The 15,946-nt window shown below is 39.1% G+C and overlaps 1 protein-coding gene across 3 annotated transcripts in view; it reads left to right on the forward strand.

Annotated features, from left to right (window-relative positions):
• Window positions 1-15,407, forward strand: part of WDR36 (WD repeat domain 36) — a 60,487-nt gene extending 45,080 nt beyond the window's left edge. For all 3 annotated transcript variants that reach the window (XM_034773692.1, XM_034773690.1, XM_034773691.1), the window contains 7 exons: window positions 903-1,010; window positions 3,401-3,498; window positions 4,448-4,590; window positions 9,413-9,532; window positions 9,794-9,875; window positions 12,324-12,511; window positions 14,985-15,407. In XM_034773692.1, coding sequence (XP_034629583.1) covers window positions 903-1,010; window positions 3,401-3,498; window positions 4,448-4,590; window positions 9,413-9,532; window positions 9,794-9,875; window positions 12,324-12,511; window positions 14,985-15,134 — 889 coding nt within the window. In that variant the 3' untranslated portion in view covers window positions 15,135-15,407. The remainder of the gene's footprint in view (window positions 1-902; window positions 1,011-3,400; window positions 3,499-4,447; window positions 4,591-9,412; window positions 9,533-9,793; window positions 9,876-12,323; window positions 12,512-14,984) is intronic.
• Window positions 15,408-15,946: the final 539 nt, after the last annotated feature.

Genomic DNA, 15,946 nt, shown 5'->3' on the forward strand with positions numbered 1-15,946 from the left:
AATTCCTTGGTTAGCAGGGAGTTTCTTGCCATACTGTGCAGATTTTGAATTTCAGGAGAGGTTGTGGGAAGTGGTGTATATACGGTTAGGGCCTGATCATGTGTAACTTATCTAGGATCAAAAATATTAGTCTTGGGAAACACGTGCTGGTGTAACCAATTAAAACTGTATAATGAGTTTATTATAGGGTGATAGGCTGTTAAATTAAACTGATATTGCCTATTTAGTTTATTTCTATTTTCTTCTTCATTATTGTCAAAATAACAGTTGTAGTTGGGGTTTTTAAAAAATACAAAATTTAATGTTTTTTTTTAATCTATTACAAAAAACCCAAAACATTGAATTTTCCCCTCCAAGTTATGATGGGAAAAAAATGAGAGAATACAAGTACAATTGAGGATGCTATGCTGATTTTAATGTTTAGTTGGGAGACACTCACAAACAGTGCTTTTATGCCGTGTAAGGTGACACAAGCTAGCAATGAGTGGCAGTCCATTGGTGGGAGCATGGGGAGGTGAAAACAAGATGGGAGCCTAAAAACACAGTGTGTCTATATAGTTGTAACTGAAAATATAAAATGTACTTTCTTGCCCCTAAAAAACAATTTAGTAGTAAATCTGTGGAATTGGTTATGGAGAAATGGTTTCTTGACTTTCACAAAATATGTAAAACTGTGTGTATGGGGCACTTAAAACTTTATTATACTGCCTCAGAGATGACTTAAAGTAATAAAGATTAGTAAGTGGTTTTAGTGTCATCCACCTGCTAAATACCCATAGTTTATTGGATTATTTGAAAAAATCTAGTTTGTATGTATGCTTCCATAATCTAAGTGCAAATGTGAAAGTTAAGAAAATGAATTCATTGCCCTGTATATAATCCTTTTTGTTTTTTTTTCATAGCCTCATAGATTGTTTTTTGTTAGACTCAGCAGCTATCAGCATTTCTATGTCGCCTACTGGAGACTTTCTAGCTTCATCACATGTAGATGATCTTGGAATTTATCTATGGTGAGTACATAATACGTTTTAACAAGTATTCAGAAATCTGCCTATTTGGGCATAGAATTACGGAAATTGGAGATGGAAAAAGGCCTATTAAATCACCCTACCCTTCTACTGCAAATTAAGAATTGTTCCTTTCAGTATATTCTCCATTGTTTTGTCTTTTCCAGTTCAAAACTCTCAAAAGGCTTCTGTTCTTAGGGGGACAGTTCTACCATTGAATATCTCATGATTTAGACACTTTCCTAACAATCAGCTGATATTTTCCTTTTTAAAAATTTCTCCTCACTACAGCTTAGTCTCAGGAGGAGAAAGAGGAGCAGAAAGCCCAGTAGCTCAGGATGGTTCCACTCCCTCCTTCCCTGTCCTCTCCAATGGAAGGCGCCTTTGCTTCTTCCTTCGTTCCTCCTTCCTTCCTTGCAACACCCCGGAAAGGGAGGGGGGGGGGTGTCACGGAGTCCCTGGGCGATGCTTTGGAGCTGCTCCCCACAAAGCTAGTCAGGACTTTGGGGAGCCTCCTCTCCCATGGAGCAGACTGTCTTCAGGGCAAGAAGTTCACACGGCTTCACCTCCTGGATCTCTCCTGGGAGCATTCAGCATATGCCCCTCCGTGCGCTTCCCACAGCAAGTCCGCCTAAGCGGGGTCCTGGGGAAGCCAGAGGTCCTGCACGCACCCCCACTTTGCAGTCAGACGTGACTCTCAGCCAGTCAGTAAAACAGAAGTTTATTAGATGACAGGAACACGGTCTAAAACAGAGCTTGTCGGTCCAGTGAACGGAACCCCTCCGCCAGGTCCATTCTGGGGTGACCAGATGTCCTGATTTTATAGGGACAGTCCCTATTTTTTGGGGTCTTTTTCTTCTATAGGCTCCTATTACCCCCACCCCCGTCCTGTTTTTTTACACTGGCTATCCGGTCACCCCACGCGAGCGAGACACCCCCGTCTGCCCTCACTCCTAGTCCCCAGCCAGCTCCAAACTGAAAACCCCCTCCAGCCTCTCCTCCTCTGGGCTTTGTCTCTTTCCCAAGCCAGGAGGTCACCTGGTCTCTTTGTTCACCTTTAGCTATTTCCTTGCAGGGGGGAAGAGCCCTGTCCATTTGTTGCTAGGAGATAGTGTCAGTGATTTATGCACACTGGCCTTTATTCCACCACCTAGAGACTTAAGAAATGCATAGGGGAAACTGAGGCACCCACACAGTATTCAGAGGAAACATTAAGAACAGTCCCACTTCGTCACAGGGGGCCCTGCTGCAACCCGTCCCCCACCAAGCCTGGGAGGAGGAGGGTGTGGAAATGCAGGAGCTATAGGAGGACCAGACGAGAGGGGCTGAAGAGGGCAGAACAGATGTGAGAGCAGAATTGATGGGAGATCTGGGGGTGACAGGATTGCCTGGGGACAAGATTTGATGGAGGGACAGGGGAGACATGATTGGGTGGTTTGGAGCAATAGGAACTGCTGGGCAGATATAGGGGTGGTGATAGGCTTCCTCCCTGTTTTAGGTGACTTTAAAAACTGCCAATATAACAGTACTGGCAAACTCTTCTAGTGCAGATTCAGTATATACCGGCAAAAAGGTCCTTTGGATTATTATAGTTTATACCGTTTTCCAGAGTGAACTAAGCTAAACCATTCAAATGAACTTAATTTTGCAGGTGTAGGTGTGTCTTTACTAGGGCTTTTGCCAGTATAGCTAGGTTAGCAAAAAATTATATTTTAATCATCAGGACTATGCCAGTAAAACATTTTAAGTATAGATTAGGCCTTATTTGTCACAAGCTTCCTTCATGCATATTTCTGCTGGTCATAGAAATTGGAGGAATAATTGCTATTTGATGATGATCTTAATAATAATTAATCATAATATGGGAAATCCTTGTACAAGGAGTGTAAATGTAAAGAACTTTACAAACATTAAGCCTAAAAACAGTCTCTTCAGGTGGGTAAGTCTAACTTTTAGAGAGAAACTGCAAAGATTTAATTGAAATGACACAGTATATCAGCGCCAGAAATCCCAGCTCTTGTCCTCCGCTCAACATAATAAACACACATTCTAGAGAACAAGAAATTTAAAATGTGCTGCAATTTACATGGTAGTAGAAATAACGTCATTTGTAATAATGGCTTGTTATTCTTGAAATGTGCTTTTGCAGCATGATTGTTAAAAGCATTTTTTCACTTGTACCAATATTTTACAGAAGACTTTTTCCAAGTTTTGAACTTTGGGTTAGTTTTTGTAGAGATGAGTGAATCTAACTTTGGGAAAGAGAAAGTCAGTGATTTGTCATATCGTAGTAGTATCAGAAATTTAAAAAACACTGTTTAAAATAATTGTCCACGTTTGTCTGAAAAAAATTGGAATAATGTTTTTAATATGTCATCTGTCTAATTATTCAGGTCTAACCGTTCCTTGTATTCGCTTGTCTCTTTACGGCCACTTCCAGCAGATTATGAGCCTTCTGTAATAATGCTTCCAGGAACTTGCCCTGCACAAGGTAATCATGGGATGAAAGAGGCTTATTCCTAGTTGTGTAACGAACCTCAAATAGCAGACGTTTAATTTTCTCAGTGTACAATTCAGTATTTTTGACCACGAAGAAATTCATGTAACAGGAAAAATTTGCTTATAATTTAAAATAAGGACTCTTTTCTACCATCTCGGGGGAAATTACTGTTTTAAAATGTAGCACACTAACCTTAGTCACTAAAATTAGTTCCTGCTTCTGGATCACATGACTTGCTCAGTCACACGGGGAGACTGAGGCAGACATAGGGACAGAACCCAGATCTCCTTAGAGTGCATTAATGATAAGACTATATTTTTCCTTTCATGTATGTAATTGTATGCATATTTGTCTATGAGCAATTCTATAAATATTGTACACACTTCAGTAGATGGATAGAGTCTAAAGATTATCAGCAGAGTCCCATAATTAGTAAACATTTCCCTTCCCCTTCTCTCGGTTGCCCCGTCTGCTTCTCCACACACACAGACCATAAATCAGTTTGCTGCCATAATATATATTTGGATTATCAACAGCTACTCTGAAAGGCACATGTAACTGTGCTAGCCAATCACTTTTGTTATTTTAATATATTACACAGGCAGTAACATCAAATATTTGAGTAATATTTTTGTTCATCCTGTCAAAATTTTAAGAGTAGTCAAGAAACTAGAAAACGCTGTCAAATTAACTTTATTTTGATCTAATGCAGCTGATCTCAAACTGGTACCTGAACAATTTTTTTAATCTTTTCAAGTTTTCCTGATTCTAGGTTACCTACAATGGTTTGTCATTGTTGAAATATTAAATTTTATTTAATACAAAGTATTTAAAATGATCTCCATAACTCAAATATATTTTCATGTAAATGTCCTACATCAGTGCTGATACAACTTGTTTTGGTTTACATGTGTTTATAAATTAAATTTGTCTCTGAAAGATGTGGACATCACAGGAGATGAAGAAACAAGCGATGAAATGATAGACTATAATTCACCAGAGCAATTGGAAGAGCAGCTAGTGACCTTGTCGTCACTGTCTGAATCAAGATGGAAAAACCTCCTCAATCTTGATGTTATCAAGGTAATATTACACTGGTCTACAATTTTTGAGAAGTCGTCTGCTTCAGAGATAAAATGTGCTATTTATCATGTATTTTGATGTGTTGAATTCAAATATGACAATTAAAACAACTGGCTACTGTTTCTAAGATATTTAAGTTTTTACATTTTATGTCGATGTATATTGTGTAGATAGTAGAGTTTTCATCATAAATTGTAAACCTAGGTCTTTTCATGTGTTTATGGTTGCTTTACTTGATAATATTTCACCTGTCCTGTTTATATAACACTTTAAAAATCAGCAAAAGGGTTATATAAATAAAATTTATTATGAAACGAAAGGCAAAAAACTATTCTGTACATAGTTTAGTCCTATTCAGCATCTACTCGGCGCTTCTTGGCTTGTCTCTTGCATTCATTAAATGGAGCATCTCTTGTCACCGTCCAGCAATAGTCTGCAAGCATTGTTGGGCTCCATTTGCCCTGATAGCGTTTCTCCATTGTTGCAATGTCCTGGTGAAATCGCTCACCGTGCTCATCGCTCACTGCTCTGCAGTTCGGTGGAAAAAAATCTAGATGAGAGTGCAAAAAATGTATCTTTAGTGACATATTGCAACCAAGGCTTTTGTATGCCTTGAGGAGGTTTTCCACTAACAACCTGTAGTTGTCTGCCTTGTTGTTTCCAAGAAAATTTATTGCAACTAACTGGAAGGCTTTCCATGCCGTCTTTTCCTTGCCACGCAGCGCATGGTCAAATGCATCATCTCGAAGAAGTTCACGAATCTGAGGACCAACAAAGACATCTTCCTTTATCTTAGCTTCACTTAACCTTGGAAATTTTCCACGGAGGTACTTGAAAGCTGCTTGTGTTTGTCAATGGCCTTGACAAAGTTCTTCATCAGACCCAGCTTGATGTGTAAGGGTGGTAACAAAATCTTCCTTGATTCAACAAGTGGTGGATGCTGAACACCTTTCCTCCCAGGCTCCAATGATTGTCGGAGTGGCCAATCTTTCTTGATGTAGTGGGAATCTCTTGCACGACTATCCCATTCGCAGAGAAAACAGCAGTACTTTGTGTATCCAGTTGGCAGACCAAGCAAGAGAGCAACAACCTTCAAATCGCCACAAAGCTGCCACTGATGTTGGTCGTAGTTTATGCACCTCAAAAGTTGTTTCATGTTGTCATAGGTTTCCTTCATATGGACTGCATGACCAACTGGAATTGATGGCAAAACATTGCCATTATGCAGTAAAACAGCTTTAAGACTCGTCTTCGATGAATCAATGAACAGTCTCCACTCATCTGGATCGTGAACGATGTTGAGGGCTGCCATCACACCATCAATGTTGTTGCAGGCTACAAGATCACCTTCCATGAAGAAGAATGGGACAAGATCCTTTTGACGGTCACTGACTACAGCAGTGGAATCTCTCTGCCAGGAGATTCCACTGCTGTAGTCTGGAGCCCAACAGCTCTGCCTTACTCTTGGGTAGTTCCAAATCCCTGACAAGGTCATTCAGTTCACCTTGTGTTATGAGGTGTTATGAGGTGTGGTTCAGAGGAGAAAATGTGGGTCCTGTGACATTGATGGTTCAGGATCAGAAGTTTCATTCTCTTCCTCTTCCTCGTCTGACTCAAGTGAGAATGATTCTGGTGCATCAGAAACTTGCAGTCCTTCTCCATGGGGTACTGGGTGTATAGCTGATGAAATGTTTGGATAATGCACAGTCCACTTTTTCTTCTTTGACACACCTTTCCCAACTGGAGGCACCATGCAGAAGTAACAATTGCTGGTATGATCTGTTGGCTCTCTCCAAATCATTGGCATTGCAAAAGACATAGATTTCCTTTTCCTGTTCAACCACTGGCAAAGATTTGTTGCACAAGTGTTGCAGCATATGTGTGGGGCCCACCTCTTGTCCTGATCTCCAATTTTGCAGCCAAAATAAAGGTGATAGGCTTTCTTAACCATAGTGGTTATACTGCTCTTTTTTGTGATGCAAAAGTCACTTCACCACAAACATAGCAGAAGTTATCCGCACTGTTCACACAAGTATGAGGCATCTCTGCTCACTTTGGCTAAACAGAAATGCATCCCTTTGCGAAATCAAACACTAAGAAATAAGAGAGGACGACACTGTATGGTTTCTAGAGCTGATATAGGGCAATTTGTTCAGCAGAGTGATGTAAGCTTCGTTGTGATTGCATCATCCATGACTTCTAGGAATAACATGATGCAATTTATATCATGTATAAAGCAACAGAGGGTCCTGTGGCACCTTTGAGACTAACAGAAGTATTGGGAGCATAAGCTTTTGTGGGTAAGAACCTCACTTCTTCAGATGCAAGTAATGGAAATCTCCACAGGCAGGTATAAATCAGTATGGAGACAACGAGGTTAGTTCAATCAGGGAGGGTGAGGTGCTCTACTAGCAGTTGAGATGTGAACACCAAAGGAGGAGAAACTGCTTCTGTAGTTGGATAGCCAGTCACAGTCTTTGTTTAATCCTGATCTGATGGTGTCAAATTTGCAAATGAACTGGAGCTCAGCAGTTTCTCTTTGGAGTCTGGTCCTGAAGTTTTTTTGCTGTAAGATGGCTACCTTTACATCTGCTATTGTGTGGCCAGGGAGGTTGAAGTGTTCTCCTACAGGTTTTTGTATATTGCCATTCCTGGTGTCTGACTTGTGTCCATTTATCCTCTTGCGTAGTGACTGTCCACTTTGGCCAATGTACATAGCAGAGGGGCATTGCTGGCATATGATGGCATATATAACATTGGTGGATGTGCAGGTGAATGAGCCGGTGATGTTGTAGCTGATCTGGTTAGGTCCTGTGATGGTGTTGCTGGTGTAGATATGTGGGCAGAGTTGGCATCGAGGTTGGTTCCTGAGTTAGAGTTGTTATGGTGCGGTGCATGGTTGCTGGTGAGAATGTGCTTAAGGTTGGCAGGTTGTCTGTGGGCGAGGACTGGCCTGCCTCCCAAGGTCTGTGAAAGTGAGGAATCATTGTCCAGGATGGGTTGTAGATCACTGATGATGCGTTGGAGAGGTTTGAGCTGAGGACTGTAGGTGATGGCCAGTGGAGTTCTGTTGGTTTCTCTTCTGGGCCTGTCTTGTAGCAGGAGGCTTCTGGGTACACGTCTGGCTCTGTTGATTTGTTTCTTTATTTCCTTGTGTGGGTAACGTAGTTTTGAGAATGCTTGGTGAAGATCTTGTAGGTGTTGGTCTCTGTCTGAGGGGTTGGAGCAGATGCGATTGTACCTCAGTGCTTGGCTGTAGACGATGGATCGTGTGGTGTGACCGGGGTGGAAGCTGGAGGCATGAAGGTAGGCGTAGCGGTCGGTGGGTTTTCGGTATAGGGTGGTGGTAATGTGGCCATCGCTTATTTGTACGGTGGTGTCTAGGAAGTGGACCTCCCGTGTAGATTGGTCCAGGCTGAGGTTGATGGTGGGGTGGAAGTTGTTGAAATCATGGTGGAATTCTTCCAGGGTCTCCTTCCCTTGGGTCCAGATGATGAAGATGTCATCAATATAGCGTAGGTAGAGAAGGGGCATGAGTGGACGAGAGCTGAGGAAGCATTGTTCCAGGTCAGCTATAAAAATGTTGGCATATTGTGGGGCCATGCGGGTGCCCATAGCGGTGCCACTGGTCTGGAGGTATATATTGTCATCAAATTTGAAATAATTGTGCGTGAGGATAAAGTCACAGAGTTCAGCAATAAGTTGTGCTGTGTTATCATCAGGGATACTGTTCCTGACAGCTTGTATTCCATCTGTATGTGGGATGTTTGTGTAGAGAGCCTCTACATCCATGGTGGCTAGTATGGTGTTTTCTGGGAGGTCACCAATGCATTTATATCATGTATGATACAATACCAGCTTCAGATTGCATCATTCATTGTTTTGCCTAAAAAGCAAGTACTGTCCAAACCCAGTCATAGATTTATTCATAGATCCAGTCAAAGATGTATTTTAATCATTTCTGGTTTAAATTGAGATCCCTTCCCTTTATAACTCACGTATCCTCCGCCATTCCCAAGTCAAGGGTCGTATATACTGACCCAATAGCATATCTTGAAAACTAGAGCCAATCAACAATTTTAATCATTTTCGTTCTCAGTGACCCAGAATTAGTAAAGTTTGACTACATTTATTTCAGAAGCATTTTGGCTGTAGAGCAGTGTTACATGCACACCTCATACTGAGAAAGCTTTGATTATTGTGGCTTCTGGGCCAGATCTTGTGGTCCTATCCCACCTACTTTGGATAGTTCTGGTAGCACAAGACAAACAGCTGACTTAACCAGTTGCCTTAGGACTCCTCTGGAGTGGAGGGACTCCTTGGGTGATATAGGAATTGCATAATGACTCTTGCATCACCACCTCAGCCACTATGGCCACTACACTGGCCTGTCTGAGGGCACTTTCCAGTCAGACCAGCTTAAACACCCCTATGAATCTGCTCTATGTTGAGTCACCAGACCTGTGTCTGGAAGGGAGGGGAATGGAAAGTGGCATAAAGACAGCTTTACATGCCCTCCATTAGCTGCATCAGGCATAGAAGAACTTGTCCAAAAGACCCTCCCTCTGTCTTCAATATTACTTTAGGATTTTTCATTCAGAAAATCTGTAATGCATTTCATAATGCCTGGGACAGGCAGATGTAGATGTACTCTCTTAAGAGTCTTCCTAACGTTAATCAATAAAGTATTTCCCAAATATTGAAGTGTTTGTTTTTCTAAACAGTCCTGATTATCTTCCCAATAAGGATTTCTTTTTTAAAATCTATAAAATTAAAAACTTTTATGATAAACCTGATGATTTTAATTCAAATGTTTAAACAGAAAAAGAATAAACCAAGAGAGCCACCGAAAGTTCCCAAATCAGCTCCATTCTTCATCCCAACAGTTCCTGGCCTCATACCGCGATATGCTGCTGCTAAGCAAGAAAATGATGGACAGCAGGTAAAGAGAAAACTGAATAGAGTTTTGAATATTTTGTATGTTTTTCCCTGCATATCCCAGGCATACTTTAAAAGCCCTGTGAATAAAATTTTGTCAAAACAGTTTTTCAGCGCCAACTGTTTATATAGAATGAATTTATATCCAGATTCCTCAACTGCTTTGTCCTATCCATGGAAAAATATCTTCGTAGGATGTGAAAGTATACATTGTATATTGGTATATGCTCCAAGTGATGTGTATGACCTTTTTCGTTTTGTTTAGTCAAAGGTAGTAAACCTTGGAGTATTGGCACAAAAATCTGATTTCTACGTTCAACTTGAAGAAGCCTTGAGCAGTAATGAGTGTAAGTCAATGTGTGAAATTTAATTCAAGTGTACCGAACTGTTAATATTGGGATGAATGTTTGAGTTCTGATGAAGAATTAGTACGTCATGGAAAAGAGGTCTAGCATATATTTGCAAAGATGGCAGCACTAGGCAAAACGTGTTAACAGTTAAAAAATAAATAAAATATAACTACTACATGAGAGAATGAGATTGACTTAAAGATAATATGCTGCGATACCTTGAAATGTACGATGATCTAGCACTGGTCTGCAAGGCAGACAGTAAATGCTTAATGTAATGTCTGCACGTCTAATGCTGGTGATTCTTTAGAACTATCTAAGCAATACCTTTTTATTAACTTTTATTGTGAATGGCCTGCTCACCATATTTCAGACAATTTAAGGCTTGTTATCTCTTCTTGATAATTTAAACATAAGGCTTAAACAGAAATAATTGGTTATAAAAAATTAATCCTTTGGATAACTTAACACTTGGTGCATTTTGAAATTGAAATGCTTTGAAACACCTGTAGAGATTTATATAATTGGTGGATTCATTTGTTTGTTTAAATGGTGCCTTTGCAGAGCCCCTTTTAAAATAGGATTTTAGGAGCAACTGTTAATTAAAAAGAGCAGAGCTGGAACGTCAGTAGATTGTCATTGGAGACTTGTTTGCAAGCCAGCTTTGCTAAGATTTTTTCTGCTGCTGCTTAGACCCTTCAAATAAGGTTTCTGAAGTGAGCCAGCTTATTCTGACGTTCTCCTTCGTTTGAGTGTGAATCTCAGATTTAACACTGGGTATAAATGAAATTTGCCAACAACATAGACTGGCAATTTAAAGTAAAGCAGTCCCTGATAGGGTTGCAGAGTGGTTTCCATTGTAACAATTCTTTTTTCCTTCCTCTGGTGTCGGTAGGTACATTTTATATAGCATATTCTATCATTTGGTGACTGACACTTTTTGGTTTAACGTTCCCTGCCATAGTGCTAGTTGGTGATAGAACATGAGATTGATTGATAAAACATAAGATAAAATTAGGTACTTTTTATATCCTATTTTGTATACAAGAACTGCTATAATCAGCTGTTACAAACTGATATACATTTTCTTGCAGTGCATTTAGTATCTCAATACACAGCACTATATTGGATCTTTTCAAAGCTGCTATATAGATAAGTGTAAAGACTTTTTGAACAATTACAAGTATTCGCTGAATATTAACTCTGTAAATGTGTTGCATATTTGTATGCTTTTTTTGTTTAAGAATATCTCTGGCAATTAGATGCTGCATTTTACCAGCACTATATTAATGTGACTTTTTTACAAATAAAAATTAGCTTTGTGGTTCTTGCCTCGTGTGTAGCTACTATAACACTCTAGATTGTAAAGTGTTTTGACAAATTTATATTTATTTATTTTATTGTTTAATTATAATTATCCTATCTCCTAGAACTAGAAGGGACCTTGAAAGGTCGAGTCCAGCCCCCTGCCTTCATTAGCAGGACCAAGTACTGATTTTGCCCCAGATCCCTAAGTGGCCCCCTCAAGGATTGAACTCACAACCCTGGGTTTAGCAGGCCAATGCTCAAACCACTGAGCTATCCTTCCCCAAGTTGTAGTCTCTTCTCAGTAACTTCAGAAACTCAGACTCTAATAGAATACAAAGAGTATTTAAGATCACTAGTTTATGAACAGTTGCATTAGAAGTTGATCTTGTCATGAGCTTTTACTTCTGAGTTTCAAAAGAAGCATAACTAGAGGTAGCAAAAATCAGGTAGGATTATAGTATTTGGAAATAGTGGGTGAGAAGAGTAATGAAGAGAAAAGAACACTTAAAATTACAAAGTGGCCATCTTTCTGTCACCACACTGGGGGCAATTAATCACTAGCAAAAGTAATAACTGTTGAAAAAGCATTATATAACTTTGATTAAATAAATAATTGCATATTTTACTTACTTAAATAAAGGCTCATCTCAACCAAAGTGCTATTCAACTCATATGTTTTGGTATATATTGAATTAACAGCTTGAAAGTGGCAGTTTGCACTTTTTCTTATGCCAGGAATTAGTGGTTAATTAATGGTTAATGATAAGCTGGTGGTTAATGGTAAGACTAAGTTGTTAATGATAAGCTGTACAACACTTCGAAGGCACCAAAGTCAGAAGGCATAAAAAATGTTAATAAAGATACTATAGGTAGTCCTAGGGCGAGCCAAATCCATACTACTGGTGATAAGATTCAGATACTACTTCCTCTCAATATGTGATAGAATAGTAATTGCAGACAGAGATGGCATTCTGAAGAAACCAAAAAGAAAAAACCCCAACAAACTAAGAGACTCATCCAGAATGCCACCAAATAGCTGTTCAAAGATTTTGAAATATTTTTTTTTTTTGTATTGAGCATTTCTATATCACTTCATTGCAAATGTTTAACTGTTTCTTTTTTAATGCTTTAACACAGATAAATCTCCACTTAATATTCTAAAGGAAATGGGACCATCTAGTATTGAGACAGAGCTAAGAGGCTTGGCTCCAGATGCTGGTGGCTCTGTAGAGGTGATGAAAAGCTTTTTGAGACTGATTGGGACAATGTTGAACACAAAGTGTGACTTTGAGCTGGCCCAGGCATATCTTGCATTGTTTTTAAAGGTAACTGTATATGGTTTTTATACAATTTTTGTTACTGCTGCTGCTTCTTATTATACCATAATGGTACATGGCTCTGTAAAATAGATAAAATCTGCCCAACAAAAAACAGACCTGCTTTGAAGAATTTATCATCTTTTATGGTGATGGATTCTGGTTTACCAAAATGATTTACTGTATCTATTGACTAATATGATAACCCTAACATGACCGTAGTATTAACAACTTACATGAAAAAGTAGAGATGGTGGCAAAGACAATACTAGCAGTTTTTAAAAAAATCATTTGAACACGATTCATTGCTTATGATTATTTTGTTTTTTTTCCAATTTGCCATTCGAATATGACTTGGTGCTTTTCTTAACCAACAGTTACTTAAAATGTAGTTAAATAACTGTTACCTATATTTTTGTGAGGATAAACATTTGATTGCATTTGTTCTTTTCACCCTGGGAGTTGTAGTTTTCAGCTTGCGTCTTAGCCTGCTGATTTTGAGAAACTATGATTTAAGCACCAGTGGGCTAACATTGAATATACTCCAGGAGGTGTGAAGATTACCAAGTTGTCATACTTCTTATCATGGCAACAGGCACTCTTTTAAACAGAAGTGACTTTTTAGCAAAATGGTTCTTAAAGTTATCTAATGATAGAATGTGTAGATTCCGCTGGTTGAGAGACTTTTTATTGTACTATAGTGTAGGAAAGGAATTACAGTTACAACTTTTTAAAATGTTCTCTTTAGATTCACACACCTGTGAGAGTGTCCGTTTAATCGAGGCAGTTTAATAATCTTGCAGAGATTAAAATTTTAAGGGAGAGGGAGCTATTTAAAATTAGTTAGGCTAGAGAAATATAAACATACTTTATTTAGAGTCGGGGGGATTTGTATTTCTGTGATACTTGAATACTAATATATTGTAGAATTTAGGCAGAACAGAAATTCAAAGTTCAGTGTGACTGATAAATTTAACTGTATAAAGAAAAGTGAACAGCTGGCCCAGTGGTACTGTTGCTAGGTGTATTGATTGTATATTGATTACATTACTGATTTAGTTTCTCCAGTTAGCACTTTGAAATTTGGTAGGTTTGGTAGGCAAGATCAGGCCCCATATTAGCAGAATTACTGTTCAGTTGGGAGCCCCAATGTGTATAGTTGCAACACTCAGACTTAGGAAATCACACTGTATTTATAATAGTTAGCAAAGTAACAAACACTGTAACCCAGCATGGCAAAGACAACACAGAATGAGCTAAGCATCCCTATACTTATACCATCTCTTGCAAAACAATCTGAAGTGTTGGTGATCATGGTGAGCAGGAAGATGACAACTATCATCAGCGGTGGTCATCCTGGCATATCATCCCAGGCATATAGGCTGGGATACAGCTTTTCTAATGTTATACTGACACCACTATCCCTAATGCATATTCAGTAGGGATTTCAGCCCCTCTTCCTCATTTGTAATTCCTTGCCCTACTAATACTGTGGTGCCATTCTCCCATAGGTTATTAATTTTTACCTAAAGTTTATTACCATGGTAAATGAATTGACATATATGCTCTTCTTGTGGTCAGATATCTGTTGATGTCCCTAAATAAAAATATCCCCAGCTGGTGTAAACTAGCATCTTCAGTAGTTTGCAACATTTTGAGATTATTACAAAACTTGTGCCATCTTGTGATATAAGGTCACTGTTAGTTTACTTATGTATGCTAACTTATTGAGCAACTACTACTCCTCAGGCTATAAGGCCTTATATTTATGTTAACTGCTTAAGCTACCCTTATAGGGCTAGGCCAATCAGTCTCTTGTGTTTCTGCTATCCATTCCTTACTCCTTTATTGTTTACTTACTATGTAACTATGACTACTGCATGGACTACAGTATAGTAGAGGTGCAGTATGCTACTCTGCATGGGATTAAAGTTTGTTTCTGAGTTCTGTCCCTTGCTCCAGGTCAGCATGTGCTAACTGTGTGAAGTCTTTATGCTCCGCCCCTAGATAACAGGAGCGTGCCTGGCATCATTCTTCTTGCATTAGTCAGTAAAAGGTCATTTGAATAAGCAATGCTGATTACCTTCAGAATGCTGCATCCAGCCTGTCTGTTCCAGAGGGAGACTGGCTGTGATGCAGGATGTTGAGGAAGAGCAGAATTACTCCCTGGGAAAAAGATGGGAGTGTGCAATGAGCATATCTTTTCATTCATATATCGGGTTTGGCATTGTGTCTGAGAAAATTTGCTGCCTTCTCCTAGCTAATACATATATAGTAGTAGTAGAATAACTGATGGTAAAAGGGGCTTGACAAAATAAATTCAATGTAATGCTGTCTTTATTAAAAGAAAATAACATTACTTGCTTTACTTGGGGCATCACTCAAAGGAAGATGTGGGTTGAATAGAAAAGTTGATTTCCCCCCCCCCCCCCCCAAAGTGATCATTTGAATTTAAATAATTGACTACTTGTCTTCATTTCAGTTGCACCTTAAAATCCTTTCCTCAGAGCCAGTCTTGCTGGAAGAAATAGCCAAAGTGTCAACCCAACTAGAGGAAACCTGGATCCATTTACAGACTCTCTTCAATCAAAGTCTGTGTGTGTTAAATTATATGAAAAGTGCTTTGTTATAATGTGCCTTTGTTCCTATTTAAGAATACTAATGTTGGATAAAAATCCTCTGATTGATGGTACTTTTAACATTGCAGATAAGTTTCTGATTCCAACAATACAGCTTTTGTATGTCTTTGTTAAATAATACAGAATTAAATATTTAACTTTTATTTAGCTCATTTAAATTCATTGTCAAAATTTGAACTTACAAAATTTTAAAATGTAAAGTGCTAAATGACTACTGGAGGCAATGTAAATTATTTTTAAAGATGAATAAACATTAAGGACAAATATAGCGTAGCAAATCTATATTATCGTGACTAAAAACATATAATGGAGCAACAAATTATGAGAGAGAAAGCAATAAACCTGCCAGTCTCTGTGTATAGAAAATACTTTGTGTTTGTTAGACTTATGCTGTAGCTTAAGAAAAGCCATTGCTTTAACAAATGTTAACTGTGAGGTAAAACAGTGGGTATGTCTACACTACGGGATTAATCCGAATTTAGATAATTCGGATTTGAGAAACAGGTTGTATAAAGTCGAAATGAGTGCGGCCACACTAGCACAGTAATTCGGAGGTGTGCGTCCAAGTACCGGGGCTAGCGTCGATTTCTGCACCGTTGCACTGTGGGTAGCAAATCCATAGCTATCCCATAGTTCCCGCAGTCTCCCGCGCCCATTGGGATTGTGGGTTAAGATCCCAGTGCCTGATGGGACAAAAAACATCGTCGCAGGTGGTTCTGGGTACAGTCTCACTTCCTCCCTCCCTCCCTCCCTCCCTGCATGAAAGCAACGGACGGCAGACAACCATTTTCGCGCCCTTTTTCCT

This window comes from Trachemys scripta, chromosome 6 (assembly GCF_013100865.1).
Source record: "Trachemys scripta elegans isolate TJP31775 chromosome 6, CAS_Tse_1.0, whole genome shotgun sequence".
Classification (NCBI taxonomy): Eukaryota; Metazoa; Chordata; order Testudines; family Emydidae; genus Trachemys; species Trachemys scripta.